The sequence below is a fragment of the Sitodiplosis mosellana genome, unplaced genomic scaffold, assembly GCF_009176505.1.
Source record: "Sitodiplosis mosellana isolate CC-2019 unplaced genomic scaffold, AAFC_SMos_1.0 Smas_scaffold_6197, whole genome shotgun sequence".
Classification (NCBI taxonomy): domain Eukaryota; kingdom Metazoa; phylum Arthropoda; class Insecta; order Diptera; family Cecidomyiidae; genus Sitodiplosis; species Sitodiplosis mosellana.
This window is the reverse complement of record NW_022601438.1, coordinates 8,315,041-8,329,203: the sequence shown is the minus strand read 5'-3', so window position 1 is coordinate 8,329,203 and position 14,163 is coordinate 8,315,041. Positions and strand designations below refer to the sequence as shown.

At 36.4% G+C, this 14,163-nt stretch overlaps 2 protein-coding genes across 7 annotated transcripts in view; both read left to right on the top strand.

The window, feature by feature from the left end:
• The window catches only part of LOC129577053 (cyclic nucleotide-gated cation channel subunit A), an 80,693-nt gene extending 75,711 nt beyond the window's left edge, over positions 1-4,982 (top strand). For 5 of the 6 annotated variants that reach the window (XM_055463472.1, XM_055463470.1, XM_055463473.1 and 2 more), the window contains 4 exons: positions 129-339; positions 589-729; positions 867-1,017; positions 3,188-4,982. In XM_055463472.1, coding sequence (XP_055319447.1) covers positions 129-339; positions 589-729; positions 867-1,017; positions 3,188-3,326 — 642 coding nt within the window. In that variant the 3' untranslated portion in view covers positions 3,327-4,982. The other variant, XM_055463474.1, reaches the window with a different exon arrangement.
• A 2,523-nt stretch (positions 4,983-7,505) lies between these two features.
• LOC129577006 (GILT-like protein 1) lies at positions 7,506-9,799 on the top strand. Its single transcript, XM_055463351.1, has 4 exons — positions 7,506-7,659; positions 8,550-9,033; positions 9,205-9,354; positions 9,486-9,799. The coding sequence occupies exons 2-4, from the start codon at positions 8,560-8,562 to the stop codon at positions 9,579-9,581; spliced, it is 720 nt and encodes a 239-aa protein (XP_055319326.1). The 5' UTR covers positions 7,506-7,659; positions 8,550-8,559; the 3' UTR covers positions 9,582-9,799.
• The last annotated feature ends 4,364 nt before the right edge of the window (positions 9,800-14,163 follow it).

Below are 14,163 nucleotides of genomic sequence, written 5' to 3'. Positions count from 1 at the left end.
TGAGTGTGTGTGTGACTTGATGATTTGATGTGAAGATGTCTTCTTTCGTGCTGGTTTTTATGTGCATTTCGCTTGCCTTTTCTCCCAAAAAAACAAAACAACAAAAATAACAACAAAACATCATGTAGGTATTCAGTCCGGGGGATTATATTTGTCGCAAAGGTGATGTCGGAAAAGAGATGTATATTGTGAAACGAGGTCGATTATCGGTGGTGGCTGACGATGGTGTCACTGTATTGGCAACACTTGGTGCTGGCTCCGTTTTTGGTGAGGTCTCTGTACTCGATATACCCGGCAATAAAACTGGTAATCGCCGTACAGCCAACGTTCGATCACTTGGTAAAGTATACGAAACAAAAAGACTCATTCGCTTTTCCTTTTTCTTTCTCTCTATTTCTTTCGTTCACTCAATCTATATTTGTGATGAAAACGGTGGAGAAAAACGATTGATTTACACATTGCCTTTCATTTGCCATTGATACTCCCAGATTACAATCTCTTTATGTTTTTCTGTTGCTTTTCTCCCTCTTTCGCTCTCTTTTATTGGTTTTGATGACCTTTCGAAAACATACCCGGCCCGATTGACAGGTTATTCGGATCTGTTTTGTTTGGCCAAGCGAGATTTATGGGAGACACTGGGCGATTACCCAGAAGCGAGAGCATCGTTAACCGAACGCGGTTGTCAACTGTTACGAAAGGATGGTTTGCTCGATGAAGACCTCTTCGCAAGTAAGTAACCTTCAAACGGTTCGATTTTCGTTTGATATTTTGTTCGCCTCTTTTGAACTAAACCCACACAAATAATTTTTTTCTCCATTTTTTTCTTATCTTCTTCTTCATTTTTTTTTTTATTGACTGTTATGCAGAGGCATCCACAGTACAAGAAACGCTGACCGATGGCGTTCACAAGCTGGAAAAATCCATTGATAACCTGAACATACGATTGGCTCGTCTCCTTGCCGAATATTCGGCCAGCCAAGCCAAACTTAAGCAACGTATTGCCAAATTGGAATTAAGGTGAGTTGCACCCAATTTTATCTGCATTGAGACCAACTGACCATATATAGAAATATCAACCGTAGACGGAAATTTGTTGCATGGCGAGTACAGGATGAGGCGTTCGGATTCGGAGAATAACTTTGTTGATTTTCGCGTCGTTGAGCCATCAGTTTAAGAAAAACGTTGTCAATCTGCGTTGACTTTCTGCAAACAACATGATATAAGAAGCTTTTCGAAGAACGTCGCCCGTTTTGGTATTCATATTTTGAATATGGTGAAAAAGTCATTTTAAACATTTAAATGAAATTACGGGATGCCAGAAAATAACATTCATTACTTTGCATAAATATTTGTTTTTTTTTTTAAGCATGAGTTAATTTTGATTGGAAAACGATTAAGAGAAGCTCAACCAATTTCTTTTTTGTGTAGTCGTTGTTGTTGTTGCTGTTATATTCGGCATTTGAATTGCCACGAAGGCGACATCCAAATGCAAATTGTGCGCACCACTGAAACCGCCTTAACACCATTTTTTCAATGATAAGATTGAATAACGAATTTAACAAACTGAAAAGTGTGGGCTGCGCGAGACAATGAACAAATATTATTCACAGTTAAAGCGCAACCATCCCCAAAGAACAATAAGCTGAGAAAATCATTTGACACGTCACAACTTCCGTTCGAATGAATTTCGATGTGAATTTTCTGACGGATAATTACTGAGCGTTTTGCAATTTTATGTTAAATGAACATTTGAATCATCGGAATACATTTTGTTTGTCTTTGAAAGAATCAAGTACATACTGGAACAAAACACGAACGGTCTTGAGTCGTGATTAAATGAGTACAAAGCTCGAATTGAGCAGCAACGTCATTTCGTTGGGTTAAAATTCGATCAGAAAATCGCAGCTAACCAATTAGACAAAGCACGATCGACTTGCATTTTCAACACATTTAATATTGATTTATGAACTGATTACATGAAAACCGATAAATCAATGAACACGGCGATTTTATTGCGATTTAAAGAATGGTTATTGATTGTGGCATTGTTAAAAATTGCATAAATTTTTTTGCTCCATATATCCCCATGCGCTCGCTCGTCGAGAGTTGTAAAAGCCGATCTTTTGTGCCGCGAGCAAATAACATCCGATTCCACATTCTACGTCGGCTTTAAGAGACAGAGAGCGACAGAAGAATGCTCGTACGCACAAAAATGCCACCATCCATTTGCCAATGCAAACATTCACATCGAAATTGATTGAATTTTCATCGCCAGATTTATGGCTGATAAATAGCTAAACGTTATCATTCCACTTTGTTGTTGCTATTTATTTATTTATTATTTCTCTTCATTTCCTCATTTCATTTTGGATGTGTTGCTTTGCATTTTCGGCAGCTGGCTGTGTTCTTTTTTTATTATGAGACCATATACGACGATAACGACGACGAAAATATATGCGCATAAACCTGTTAGAATGTGCTCAAAAGCGCCGTCAAACTTTTCATAGCGCTTCGATTCAGAATATATCGGTGTGAACCGACTAATGTTCGGCGTTCATAAATTTTACCAGTAAATCGAAGCAAAAGAGCTCTGTGTGGATGAACGAATGATAAAAGAATGATAGAAAGAGAAAGAAAACATTGGTATGCTATGATGATTGTGAGGGCTACACGTTTGTCCTCCGAAGCATTTCTTGTAATCGGAGTCGATTGACGCAATTTATTGTGAAATCAGTTGTATGTACGAGCACCAGAAATCTGATTGAAAATTCTTATCAAAATGATTCTATTTTTCTGACTCGATTTCTCTCTCTCTCTTTCTCTCTGTCTTAATCTGTCTCCTTCTATCTTCCACTCTCACCCACTTGCTCCGTTGTTCATTCAATTGTTTCTTCGATGCTGCGGGGTTCATGACCCAAAAATCCCATTTAAAATAACCATTATTCTTAGCTCCTAAATTGATTCCTTTCACTTGCCTTTGCTCACGAACGCTCTCTCACTCACGTCTCGTCTTGTCTCGTCTCGTCTCGTCGCTCATTCATTCCGCCAACATCCATCACTATACCTTCCATTGAAATTATCAGAATAACACTTTATCATGTGTGTGTCTGTTTTTTTTTAATTCTTTTTTTTTCATTTTATTCACGGTTTGTTTATATGTTCCACCGTCAACCCTGAATCCCTCCAGTGCCATGAATACATCACCGATGTCGGATACGCTCGACGATGATCTACTGCTATTTCGAAAGAATCGACTTTATTCGATGCAACCGCGACAGAGAAAACCGCGACTATCGCTGACATTCACCCGAAAAGGCACCATTTAAATAGTATACACGACGATCGTAGCAAACAGCACACTCACGTGCACACACGAATTAGCGGAGTGTGTGTGTCTGCTTGTGTATGGTGTGGTGTCATCCAAATTACTTAAGCGGTGTGTATGTGTGTGTGTTGTTAACTATCTGGATTTATTACAAACACCGGGCACAAACACCACACACACATTTGAAAATAAGTTATTTTTCGAAGAAAAGAAGAAAAGAAGAAATTATTACGAACAAAAACAAAAACACAACAAATCTTTTATGCATAACCAATTTTATTCGATTGATTTTAAGATTTAGTTCTAAGTTGTATTTTATCGTATTCACATATTGCTTTATGTTTATACAACAGCGATAAAAACATGGGAATTCGCTTTGACACATCTTTCGATCGAATCTGCATCTATTCATCATTCTATATGGTTTTCCACATCTTGATAAACGACACTTTTAATTTGATGCGGTTAAACCAGTTTTTTGATATTTGCTAGATAATTTCCGTGACATCTATTTACAGCTTTTTCATTCTCTTTTGATTGAACGGCATTTTTTCGTTTGTTTTTCTCTTCTTGTTCTATTTTTTTTTCCTTTGCTTCTTCTGTTGGCGCCTCCAATTATTCCCCATTCGATTAGCATAATCTCCGTAAATCTGTTTGATTTTTTTTACTTTCTGTTGTTCTTGTGTTTCGGTTGCAAACGATTTGATTTGAGTAAGTTAAGGATTTCTATCTTGTATAAGAGTATTGAAAATCAAAACATTGGTCATATATATTGGAACTCTCGATTCTCTAGAATTTAATTCAGTAGTTCTGAAATTGCGCGAAACATTTCTAAACACTAAATGAAGACAACAAACACTAAAACTAAAAAAAAGAATTCATTTGGATTTAATATCGTTAGTTTATTCGAAATTTGTCTATAAAATGAAAAGAATGAATTAAAGACAAGAAAAAAAACGCGTGAAAATGTGGGAAAAATTCATTTCAAATTGCTGTTGATGATCAAATTCGAAGAAAACGAATCAAAACTCAATATTTCTCTGCTTAACATTTACCGAGAACTCAATCAAAATCATTTTTTAACAAAAATTCTCCAAAATTAAACATAAATCTAAACACACACACACACAACTGGAACTAACCAACAATGCGTTACTCTCTTTGTAGAAACAGAAAAAAAAATCAAGCAAAACTTTCAATTTGTCGGATAGAACTTTAAAATTACATAAACGACCTAACTGTCGAAAAATCCTCCCACACCATTTATAATTCATTTTTGAAATAATGTTGTGACCAGTTTTTCGTTTCTTCTTTTCAACGGGCAGAAACAGAACAGAAAAACAAACACGATTTAAATAAATACATTTCTCCGAACATATTTCGTGACGCTACACTGTCATTTTTGTAGGGACGCATTTTTGGAATTCTTCATATTGTAGAGATATGCATAGATGTAATTTAAAACACTAAAATATAATCTAAATGCAGAGAATGAAACAAAAAAATAGATTTGATTTCGATGGAAAAAGGTCAACAACAACAGCAACAACAACAACAACAAACTTGAACAAATAAATGTTATAGATAATAAATAGATCTTAAAACTTAATTGTAAATACAGAGGACAAGTGTAATTGACACAACAAAAAAAACAAAACCAGAAATGATAAACACAGACACAAATTATATGAAATCTGTATACAAATATTTACGAATAAATGCATACGCAAACATAATATGGACTGTGAGTGAGAGAGTCAATTGATTCACACGTTGACAAACACAGCTAATACTAGTACAACGGCAACGGCAGCAGCACTAATTGATCGTTTGATGAGATTAACTAGTAACAATGCAAATTAATGAAGAACATGCTTGGATTTTCTAACAATGCATGCATACATACGTCAGCAACAAGACAACACATTTGATACATCCAACATATTACGGCCGGAGTGTGTGTGTGTGTGTTAACAACATTGTGGTTTTGTTCAGAGTTAACAAAGCAATGCTGCAAATGTTGTCGAACATCAAGGCAGAGAAACCGATACGGAAACTCTCGCCGAACAGTTACATTGAACACATATTTTGAACGAACACCAGTGTTCAATGTAACAAATGGTAAATAAGAAAATTAAATGGAAATTTGAACACATCCTGCACCGAAAAGTCATCGAAATGTGACTGAAATTGTTTTGTCTGCTGAGCCTCATTTCAAACTAGATGCAATTTTAGATTAAATCAATCTTCAAGTTTGTCCTATGGTTGAGATGAAGCCGGGATTTTATTGAGTCAAACCATACATCCTGCTATCGTTCTGTTAATTACTGTTTAAAAATATGGTGTTTCTGAGCCTTTTAAATACATATTTGCCATTGAATCCATTTAATAACGATCGCTTCTTAAAGCAAGATTGCGTTGACCCCCTGGACTGATTCTCTGATTCAATAAGAGAAGCAGCAGTCACATCACACACGCAACTTTCGTAACGAAGGATGCATATTCGATATTTTTTAGTGAAATAGTTTTCATATCGTCTTTTTTCAAAAGAAAAAGCAGTGTCTTCAAGACACTGTCTTTATTCAAATGTCTCTTTCATAAACAATCATTTGAATGCCTCTTTCATCCGTGTTCAGCAAGCATCAATTTCAAACTCGCCTCCGAATATCACGTATAGTGGCCGGATGAAGTATCACCCGATTTATGCATACCTTTTTGATACTAAAAACAGGCGATACTTTATCCGTCGATTTTACATCACACGCTGAAATGAAAACATGGAAACCATTTAAAAAGGGTCAACGATTGAATTACTTGGATTTCGAATCGAATTGAAGTAGAATCGAATTTGTTTTGTTGCATTGTGTAGCACTTGTCGGATGTCGTGACTGTTGATTAGCTGGCGGCTTGGTTGGTTTTGGGGGAGACACCCGATAAATGTAAGTACAGTAATTTTAAGTGAAATTAAATACGTCGCTCTTATTTATAGATTCCTCTTAAAAGCTGATCGCAACTCTGGTGTTGCATATTTACGATAATATTTTGTGGAAAAATTCGCTAATTATTACCTTAACCAAAACTGGCTGTGTTTCAACTCTGATGCATATGCGTGGTTCGGGTGTTCTAAAAATAATCAGTGCGATGAACAAAAAGTCGCAACGTGGTAGAAACACTCGTCCATACGCATCCATTGGAAGTGCAATGACAGCAGCCACAGCAGCCACCGAAGCGGCCACAACATCAACGGTGTGTCAACATTGCCGTTGGCAATTAATGTGTAGAGGCTAGGTCCACATCAATTGTCTGGTTAAATGGCCAAAATTTACCATTCATGAAATTAATGATATGCATGAACGGCATCGAAATGTTTTGCTCAGAATCAATTGTTTGTCAAAACAGCCGCATTGTATTTATACATACAAATATACATGACTATATTCTGGGTACTTGTATCTGAGAACTGTCATTACACAGTTGATCGTTTGTTTGTCGTCTTTCCAGCCACTTAATTGGTTTGATGCGTCTTTTGTTCCATCTTGATTCTGATTTACTCCATTCGTCGTTTGCTTTTAATCATTGCAATTTCCGATACGCTAACGTTTTGTAAAATGTAATATTCCTTCATTTTATTGTATAAGCTTCACAGTGTGTGCCTTTGTGTTTCTCTCTCTCTCTCTCTCTCTCTCTGCAATAGAACACACAGGCCATTTGTTCAATGCGAAATGGTCGTAAGGTCATAAAAAATGACAACATAATAGATGAATGTTTAATTTAATGCAATAAAATATGAAGTTATTTGAAGTAATTTTGAAATGAGCGTTTTTTTTTTTATTGAACAAAATGATGATGTGCAGAAGTGAGTGGGGAATACGATTGAGTGAACGAAAAGACGCTCGTTCGTAGCACGATCTTATACAAAACAACATTGAATAGGCGAAAAGAAGATGGGAGTCCAACAGAAAAGAACAGCAGCATCGCACGCCACAGAAATTGTCTGCGTGATGACTCTATCGAAATCAGGTTTTAATCATAATTTTGCCTTTGTTGTTTGGCTTTTAATGTAAGGTTAATTCCCATACTCTTTCAAACACACATGTTCACGTGTTTGACAGGTGTGTGTTTGCGTGTGATTGAGCAAGCGAGCGAGTGAGCGAGCGAGAGAGAGATAGGGAGAAAAATGAGAAGAAGAAGACACAACCAACGAACACATCTTCAAGCCATTGGCCATATACATATTATTTTCGGTATATAAAACGGTGTGTCGAATTCATAAGCTGCATCATTAGTTTATAGCTCTTTGACAAGAAAACAACTTGAACTATCATCCAAAAACGGTAAGTAAATTGTTCCGTAACTCTCTGTTGTCTCTCTGTCTATTTCTTTGGAAATTTGGGTCCAAAATGATTGTGTTCTTTCTGGTGGTTGAACATTGAACGGCAAATCCGAATCGAAATGAATTGTTTGTTTGTTTGTATCTCTCACTGTGTGTGTGTGTACGTGTGCAGTTGTCATTTATTATTTACGACCGACAAGTGAATCTGAACGATTGACATGGTTTTATTAGTGGTGATATTGATTGAATTTTCGATACTATTTACCATTCCAATCTGCTTTGGAAATATGGTGTGTGCCGTGTCCACAAGTTATGCCAAAGTCATCTCGAGAGATCCGTGTGTGTATAATATATACATACATATTTTGATGTTTGTGTCTGTGCTTTGTATTCGATTGAGTGTGTTTTTGGGGTAGCTGGTACATTTGTGATTTTCGTCATTGAGGATGATCTGCACGTATCCATAAACTCAGGCAAAAAGTTAACAATCTAACAAAGCGTTGAAATCGTACAACCACGAAAGCCTGCAGATTAGCACACACACAAACACGCACGCCGCCACACATCGAACGAGAAACGTTTATCTTTGACACGTAACTCAATTACAAAGAAATAAACCTCAATGCATGTGGTAAATATCGTTTCCTCCTCTCTCTCTCTCTCTCTCTCTCACTCATTCTCTCTCGTCATCGGCTGAATATTAGCTGGAGTAACGCAAACCACTCGATCAATTAATTATTTTCAACTTTGGTGCTTATCCATTGATTCAATCCAATTCGACGAAGTGGAATACTAAGTGCCAAAATGGAGTTTTTGTATTTCATACGGTACATTAATATATCCTATTCTATATGTCTGTTATTTTTTTTCCCTTTTGTTGGCTTCCTGTAGAATATTCAAAATGAAGTTCTTTATTTGCACCGTTTTTGCCGTTTTGATGGCTGTCGCCATGGCCCATCCACCCTCATCTGAACACGAACACGAACACGAACACCATCACGATGAAAAGCATGACGATGGAAAACCAATAACGGAACCATCGACCGAAGCTCGTGCTGCATCCACCGATGATAGCAGCGCTCTACCAGTCACTGTATACTATGAGGGACTTTGCCCCGACAGCCGAAAACTATGGACAGATTTGGGCCGTGATTACTATTTATTCAAGAAATATATAAATTTGGAGTTCATTCCTTTCGGACGGGCTAAAAGTTTAGATGCCGAAGGAAATGAATTCGAATGCCATCACGGGCCAAAGGAATGCCTTGCCAATCGCATCCATTCATGTGGTGTTAAATACTTGAAAAGCCAAGATGCTAGACAACAATTCGTTGTGTGTCAAATGCGCACTGAAGCCGATCAAACCGGTAAAGAGGTTCGTAGTACGTGCGCTGTTATGCCACGCTTTTTTTTCGCTCTCCATCTCGTCACATTGCATTTTCAATTAACTTTGTTCAATTTCATTGTCATTCGACGCGCTCTTCTCTCTCTCTCTCTCTCTCTCTCTCTCTATCTCTCCATCTCTCGCTCGTTATCACAAAAATAGTGTTTGGAAGAGGCCGGCGGCGATTGGACCGAGGTCAGCAAATGTGTCGATGGTGACGAAAGCAAAAAGTTACAACTTCAAGCTGAAAGAGATACCAAGAAAATCTCCGTTCCACGTTTGGAGAGCGTCCCAACGATTGTTTTCAATAACGTATGTATTTTATCATTGAAAAACATATTTGCCCAGTGTCAATGATGTTCATTTGAATTCAATCCCAATTTGGATCGAATTTTATCGCCATTTCAACACGTTCTAAACCATTTCATTTCGTTTTCTCGCAGGAGTTGAACCAAGAATTGAATAACAAAGCATTCAAGAACCTTAAGGCCGTCTTCTGCGAATTGCTCAGCACCAAAAATATTCCAGAATGTGCATAGAAACTCCGTCCACAACGGCGATATTCACAAAATTCTATAAACAACACATGATGATATCATAGTATGCTTAAACTAATTTATTTTTGAGTGGCTGTAAAACAAAATTTATTTTTTATTATTTTTTCTTTTATTTTTTCTCTTTTTTTTCTCGCGATGTTTTGAAGGAAAAATTTCGTTCGATTCAATAAAATAAACTGGATTTCTTTGTGATGGATAAATTGTTCAAGTGTTTTATTTGCTGTCGTTTCTCCTTTTCGTTCCGTGGTCGGAGATCTTGATTCATTGTTTACACCATTACAGGTGATTTTCATCAGAATCGAATTTGATATAATTTACTGCCCGTGATGGTCATATAATCAATGTTTATGGGCGTATTCAAATGAGCAAGGTGAGAGCACGCACGCGGCCGCGCAATATCTATGACGATATCCATGACGTCTAGACATTGTCAAGCTTAAACTTCCCAATGAAATTTATTTCATGAATTATCCCATGACTTCGATATATTGATGTTAGCGGAAAAAAAAGAATAGTTTTTAAAACGGTTTTAGAATTTGATATGAATTCAAATCAAAGCTGAAGATAAAATCGTATACAATCATTCAGAGATCTCATTTTATATACAGCCATATCTCAAGATATTAGTAGCTTCTATTTTTAGGCGATAGCTGTGCATATTTTTTAATAGCAGCTACCGAAATGCACCTTAACATTCATAATACGAATTTAATGGGAGTGGAAGTGCCCTATGGAAAATGGCACAGATTGCTTGTGCTACGGTTAACTCGTACTTTTTTTCATGGCTCACAAATACCAATGCAAATAATTATCCGTATCGGTGAAAGTGTTCGATTATAAGGATCGCAGTTGCAGATAAAATTCTTTATCCGCACAATATAAGATTTCAGAATCATAACGAAATTTTATATTATAATCACCTTATAAAGCAAAACAGAAAAATACTCCATGCGTTTTGTTGACGATTTAAGCAAAGTACACGGAAGTAAGGAACAATCATATAGACCGCCACTTTGGATTGATGACTGCGACCAAACAGAATGAGAAACGAACATTTCTATGACGAAATAAACATATGAAATGGCTAGAAAAAAAAATAGTGTTGACCCAGTGTCAAATTTTTTGGCATATTTGTCCGGCTTTTTTTCGGTCACTCCATCCGAATGCTGAAGAAGTAAAGACTATCACCAAAATAAAAACTCACTTATCTCAAGAATAAACGGATTGCCAATTTTAGAAATGATATTTTAGTAAAACTCTGAGCATAGAAGCAATCCACATCATCGGGCAACTGTGTATCTTTGAAAATGAAGAAGAAATAGGTCGACTTATGTTCTTATCGTGTCGGATATTATCGCTGCCAACCAATAATTAATTCAGAACGAGAACTTTTTTCAATGGATGTCCGGAATGAGTGAATTTGTAAGTGTCATTCAAAGTTTGACTTGAAATGAGAGATTAAGATTTACGAAAACTTAGCGAATGTTGAAAATCTGGTTCGATTTTTTTGATACCGTCAACGAACTTTGTCATGAAATCGCATAACTTGTATACGCATCGTTCCTTCGGGGAGACGAATGAAATGGAATACGGATTTGCACCGGAAGAATCGGGATGGATGTCGATTGGAAAATGTTGAAATTTCTTATTTCATGCACAGGATAATCATGAATAAGAAATGTTTGTGAAATTCATTCGTTCTTTTTTTTGCCCCTTTCTTCGTTCGTCATTCGCATTTTGTGTGTCAATTACAATTTGCATTCGATGCAAGCTCGAAAGCTTCGTTGTTTGAATGTGAAAGAGCATGGCTCTTTATTTGCAGACAAAATGTTTATGTGCCATGGTCGTCGGATGCAAAAAGACGGATTTTTTTTTGTGTGAAATCAATTTTTACGCGATGATAATGATGTAGAATGCCTTCTTTGTACGGAACAACTTTCACGATGCAAAATCTTTGTGAATTTAAAGTTTTTCCACTCAATCAAATATTCGAACGTTTTTTTTTCTTCTGTTTGACTTAAGGTCTTGGATCTAAAGATAGTTTTCGCGGTGTCGATTTGGTTCAGTTTCGAATGCAAATTTAAAATTTACTAAATAAATTCGAAAAGTTTTGCACGGAAATGTCATTCCATCAATTTTTATTTGGATGTTGGTTTTATGTGCTGCCGTTGCCGTTGCCGAGATGCATTACGATTCGAAATGGAATTTGCATGAAAAGCATTTCGATGTGAATAATATATTTGTTGGTTGAATCCCTGTTGGCGGCATTATAGATAAGATTATGAATGTGCAAAAGTGTTTTAACCAGATTTGCACACGTACACACACTCACATATACTGGCACTTTGCAATTGCATTGAAGTGTCAATGCCAAGAGCATGTATACATATATATATATCGGTATGCATCAAATGAGTGGCATGAGGTTTTTCATTGTCGGTTTTACCATTCGCAAAATTGTCTGATCGCTGTCACATGAATGCACAACTAATTTGCGCGCACACCCAACATACATATACTCACACCCATACTCACACTCTCGCAAACACGAAAAATCATTACGGACCCGAAATGGAACAAAAACCAATGTAAAAAGCCTAAATGCAGATGTTCTTGACTTAATCAACAATCCAAACACACAGCACACCGGCGAAGTGAATGAAAGAGCGAGAGCGAGGGCGAGAGCGACAGAGAAAAATGTTTCGTTAAACGTGATTTCTGAATATTGTTTAAATTAAATCCTCGAAAATGTGAAATTTAAATGCGAAATTGTTGATGCATTGCACATGCAATTGGATAGAACTTGTAGTTATTGTCCACTAGCCATAAAGCTGTTTGTGTGAATAATCCTCGACATGTCTCGCATCACACCACCGTACACACACACACAAACACACATTCAACCATCTGTCGTCTCAACGGCAAGCCTGATCCTATGGTTTCCTCGATTTGAACTTGATTCAGCGCATGCAAATGAGAATGAACAAAATAAAAACTACCTCGAAACGAAACAAAACAAAAACGTGAGTGGTATTTAATACATGGCACGTAATGTGGCTTCGTTTACGAAACAGGACACAATATCGCTTAAATTAATTCGATCATTTTCACACTCTTTCTCGTACACTCTCGCGCATCAAATATAAAACACGTTAAATCCATTTATGTACAGGTTTTGTGCCACATGACACTATCATATGCAATTTCAACAGCCCAAAACACTCACTATTTAAATAGCTGTTTGACCACGAAATTCGGCCGAAAATACCCCATTCTTCAAGCACGTTGCAGATTTTCAAATTCTCCCAATTAAAACACACACAATAGAACACACAAATACTCTCTCTCTCTCTCTCTCTCTCAAATTCCAATCTAATCACATTTTCTCCCGCATAAACTTTGTAAAGTCTATTTGATGAAATTGGGTTGAACCCATATGTACGCTATGAATTATTATTATCAAAATGATGACACCAACGGCTTACATCAAAAAGAACTAATTTCTTCTCTTTTCACGTACAAAATTAGTTTAGAGTTTGAGACTTAATTTGAATTTATTCATAATTAGCTCCAATTAATGGGAGTCCCTCTTGCAATGCGAATATTGAACGTCAAGTCGCGTCAGAACACTCATTCATTTCAATTTGGCTAATTCTATGGAGAATTCAAGACACTTCGTCGATAGACTTGAATTTTTTGATGGTAAATTCAATGAATTTGAGTCGATTATCAATATTTCATTCTAATATCGAAGTAGCAAATGTATCATTGCAATGAGCACAACAGCAAATGTGACATTGCAGTTATTATTTTAGTAGTAAGCACAGACTTAACGATAGATCTTATAATAAATTCGATTGAACTTTCCAAGTTCCCATGTTGCTTTTGTGTGTGTGTGTGTGTGTGTGTGTGTGTGTGTGTGTATGTGTGGAGCTTTGTAAGTGGAGCAACAGCTGAAGCTTTCAAAAGCATTTCACCGTAATGTTCAAAGCTTCATAAATTGTTCAACAACTTTACCATAAGTATTTTTTCATTTTTACTCAGCTTAAGTACGCAAAGCTTGAATTTCTCATTTCAAGGTCATTCGTCAACGTGAAGAAACTATAGCTTTCTTGTGGAATAAGTTTTTTTTCTCTCACACTAACAATTTGAAGAGAAAAAAATGCAGTTCCATGCAGTTTAATCGCCTTTCGATGAAAATATGGTAGAACTGCACTGGTGAGAAAAGCCAAACAATAAATTTCATATGCATTTGTTCGTCACCGTTTTGCATCATATCATTATTTACTTTTAAGCCGAACTTCGATGAGAGGGATGCTCCCATTTTACCATATCCGAAAAAAAACAATATGTGCGCATTTCAAACGTGATTTTAAATATAATTCGTTCCGAATTTGAACATGTGATTTTAAAACCAAATTGTCATTGATTCAAATGTATTTTCGCCAATCAAATCGCCATTTTAATAAAAAAATCAATAAAATAAAATACTGAATTAAATTTATCATTTATGGCATTATTTCCCAAAAAAAAATTCTCTGAAACAAAAGTCCAGCCCAATGAA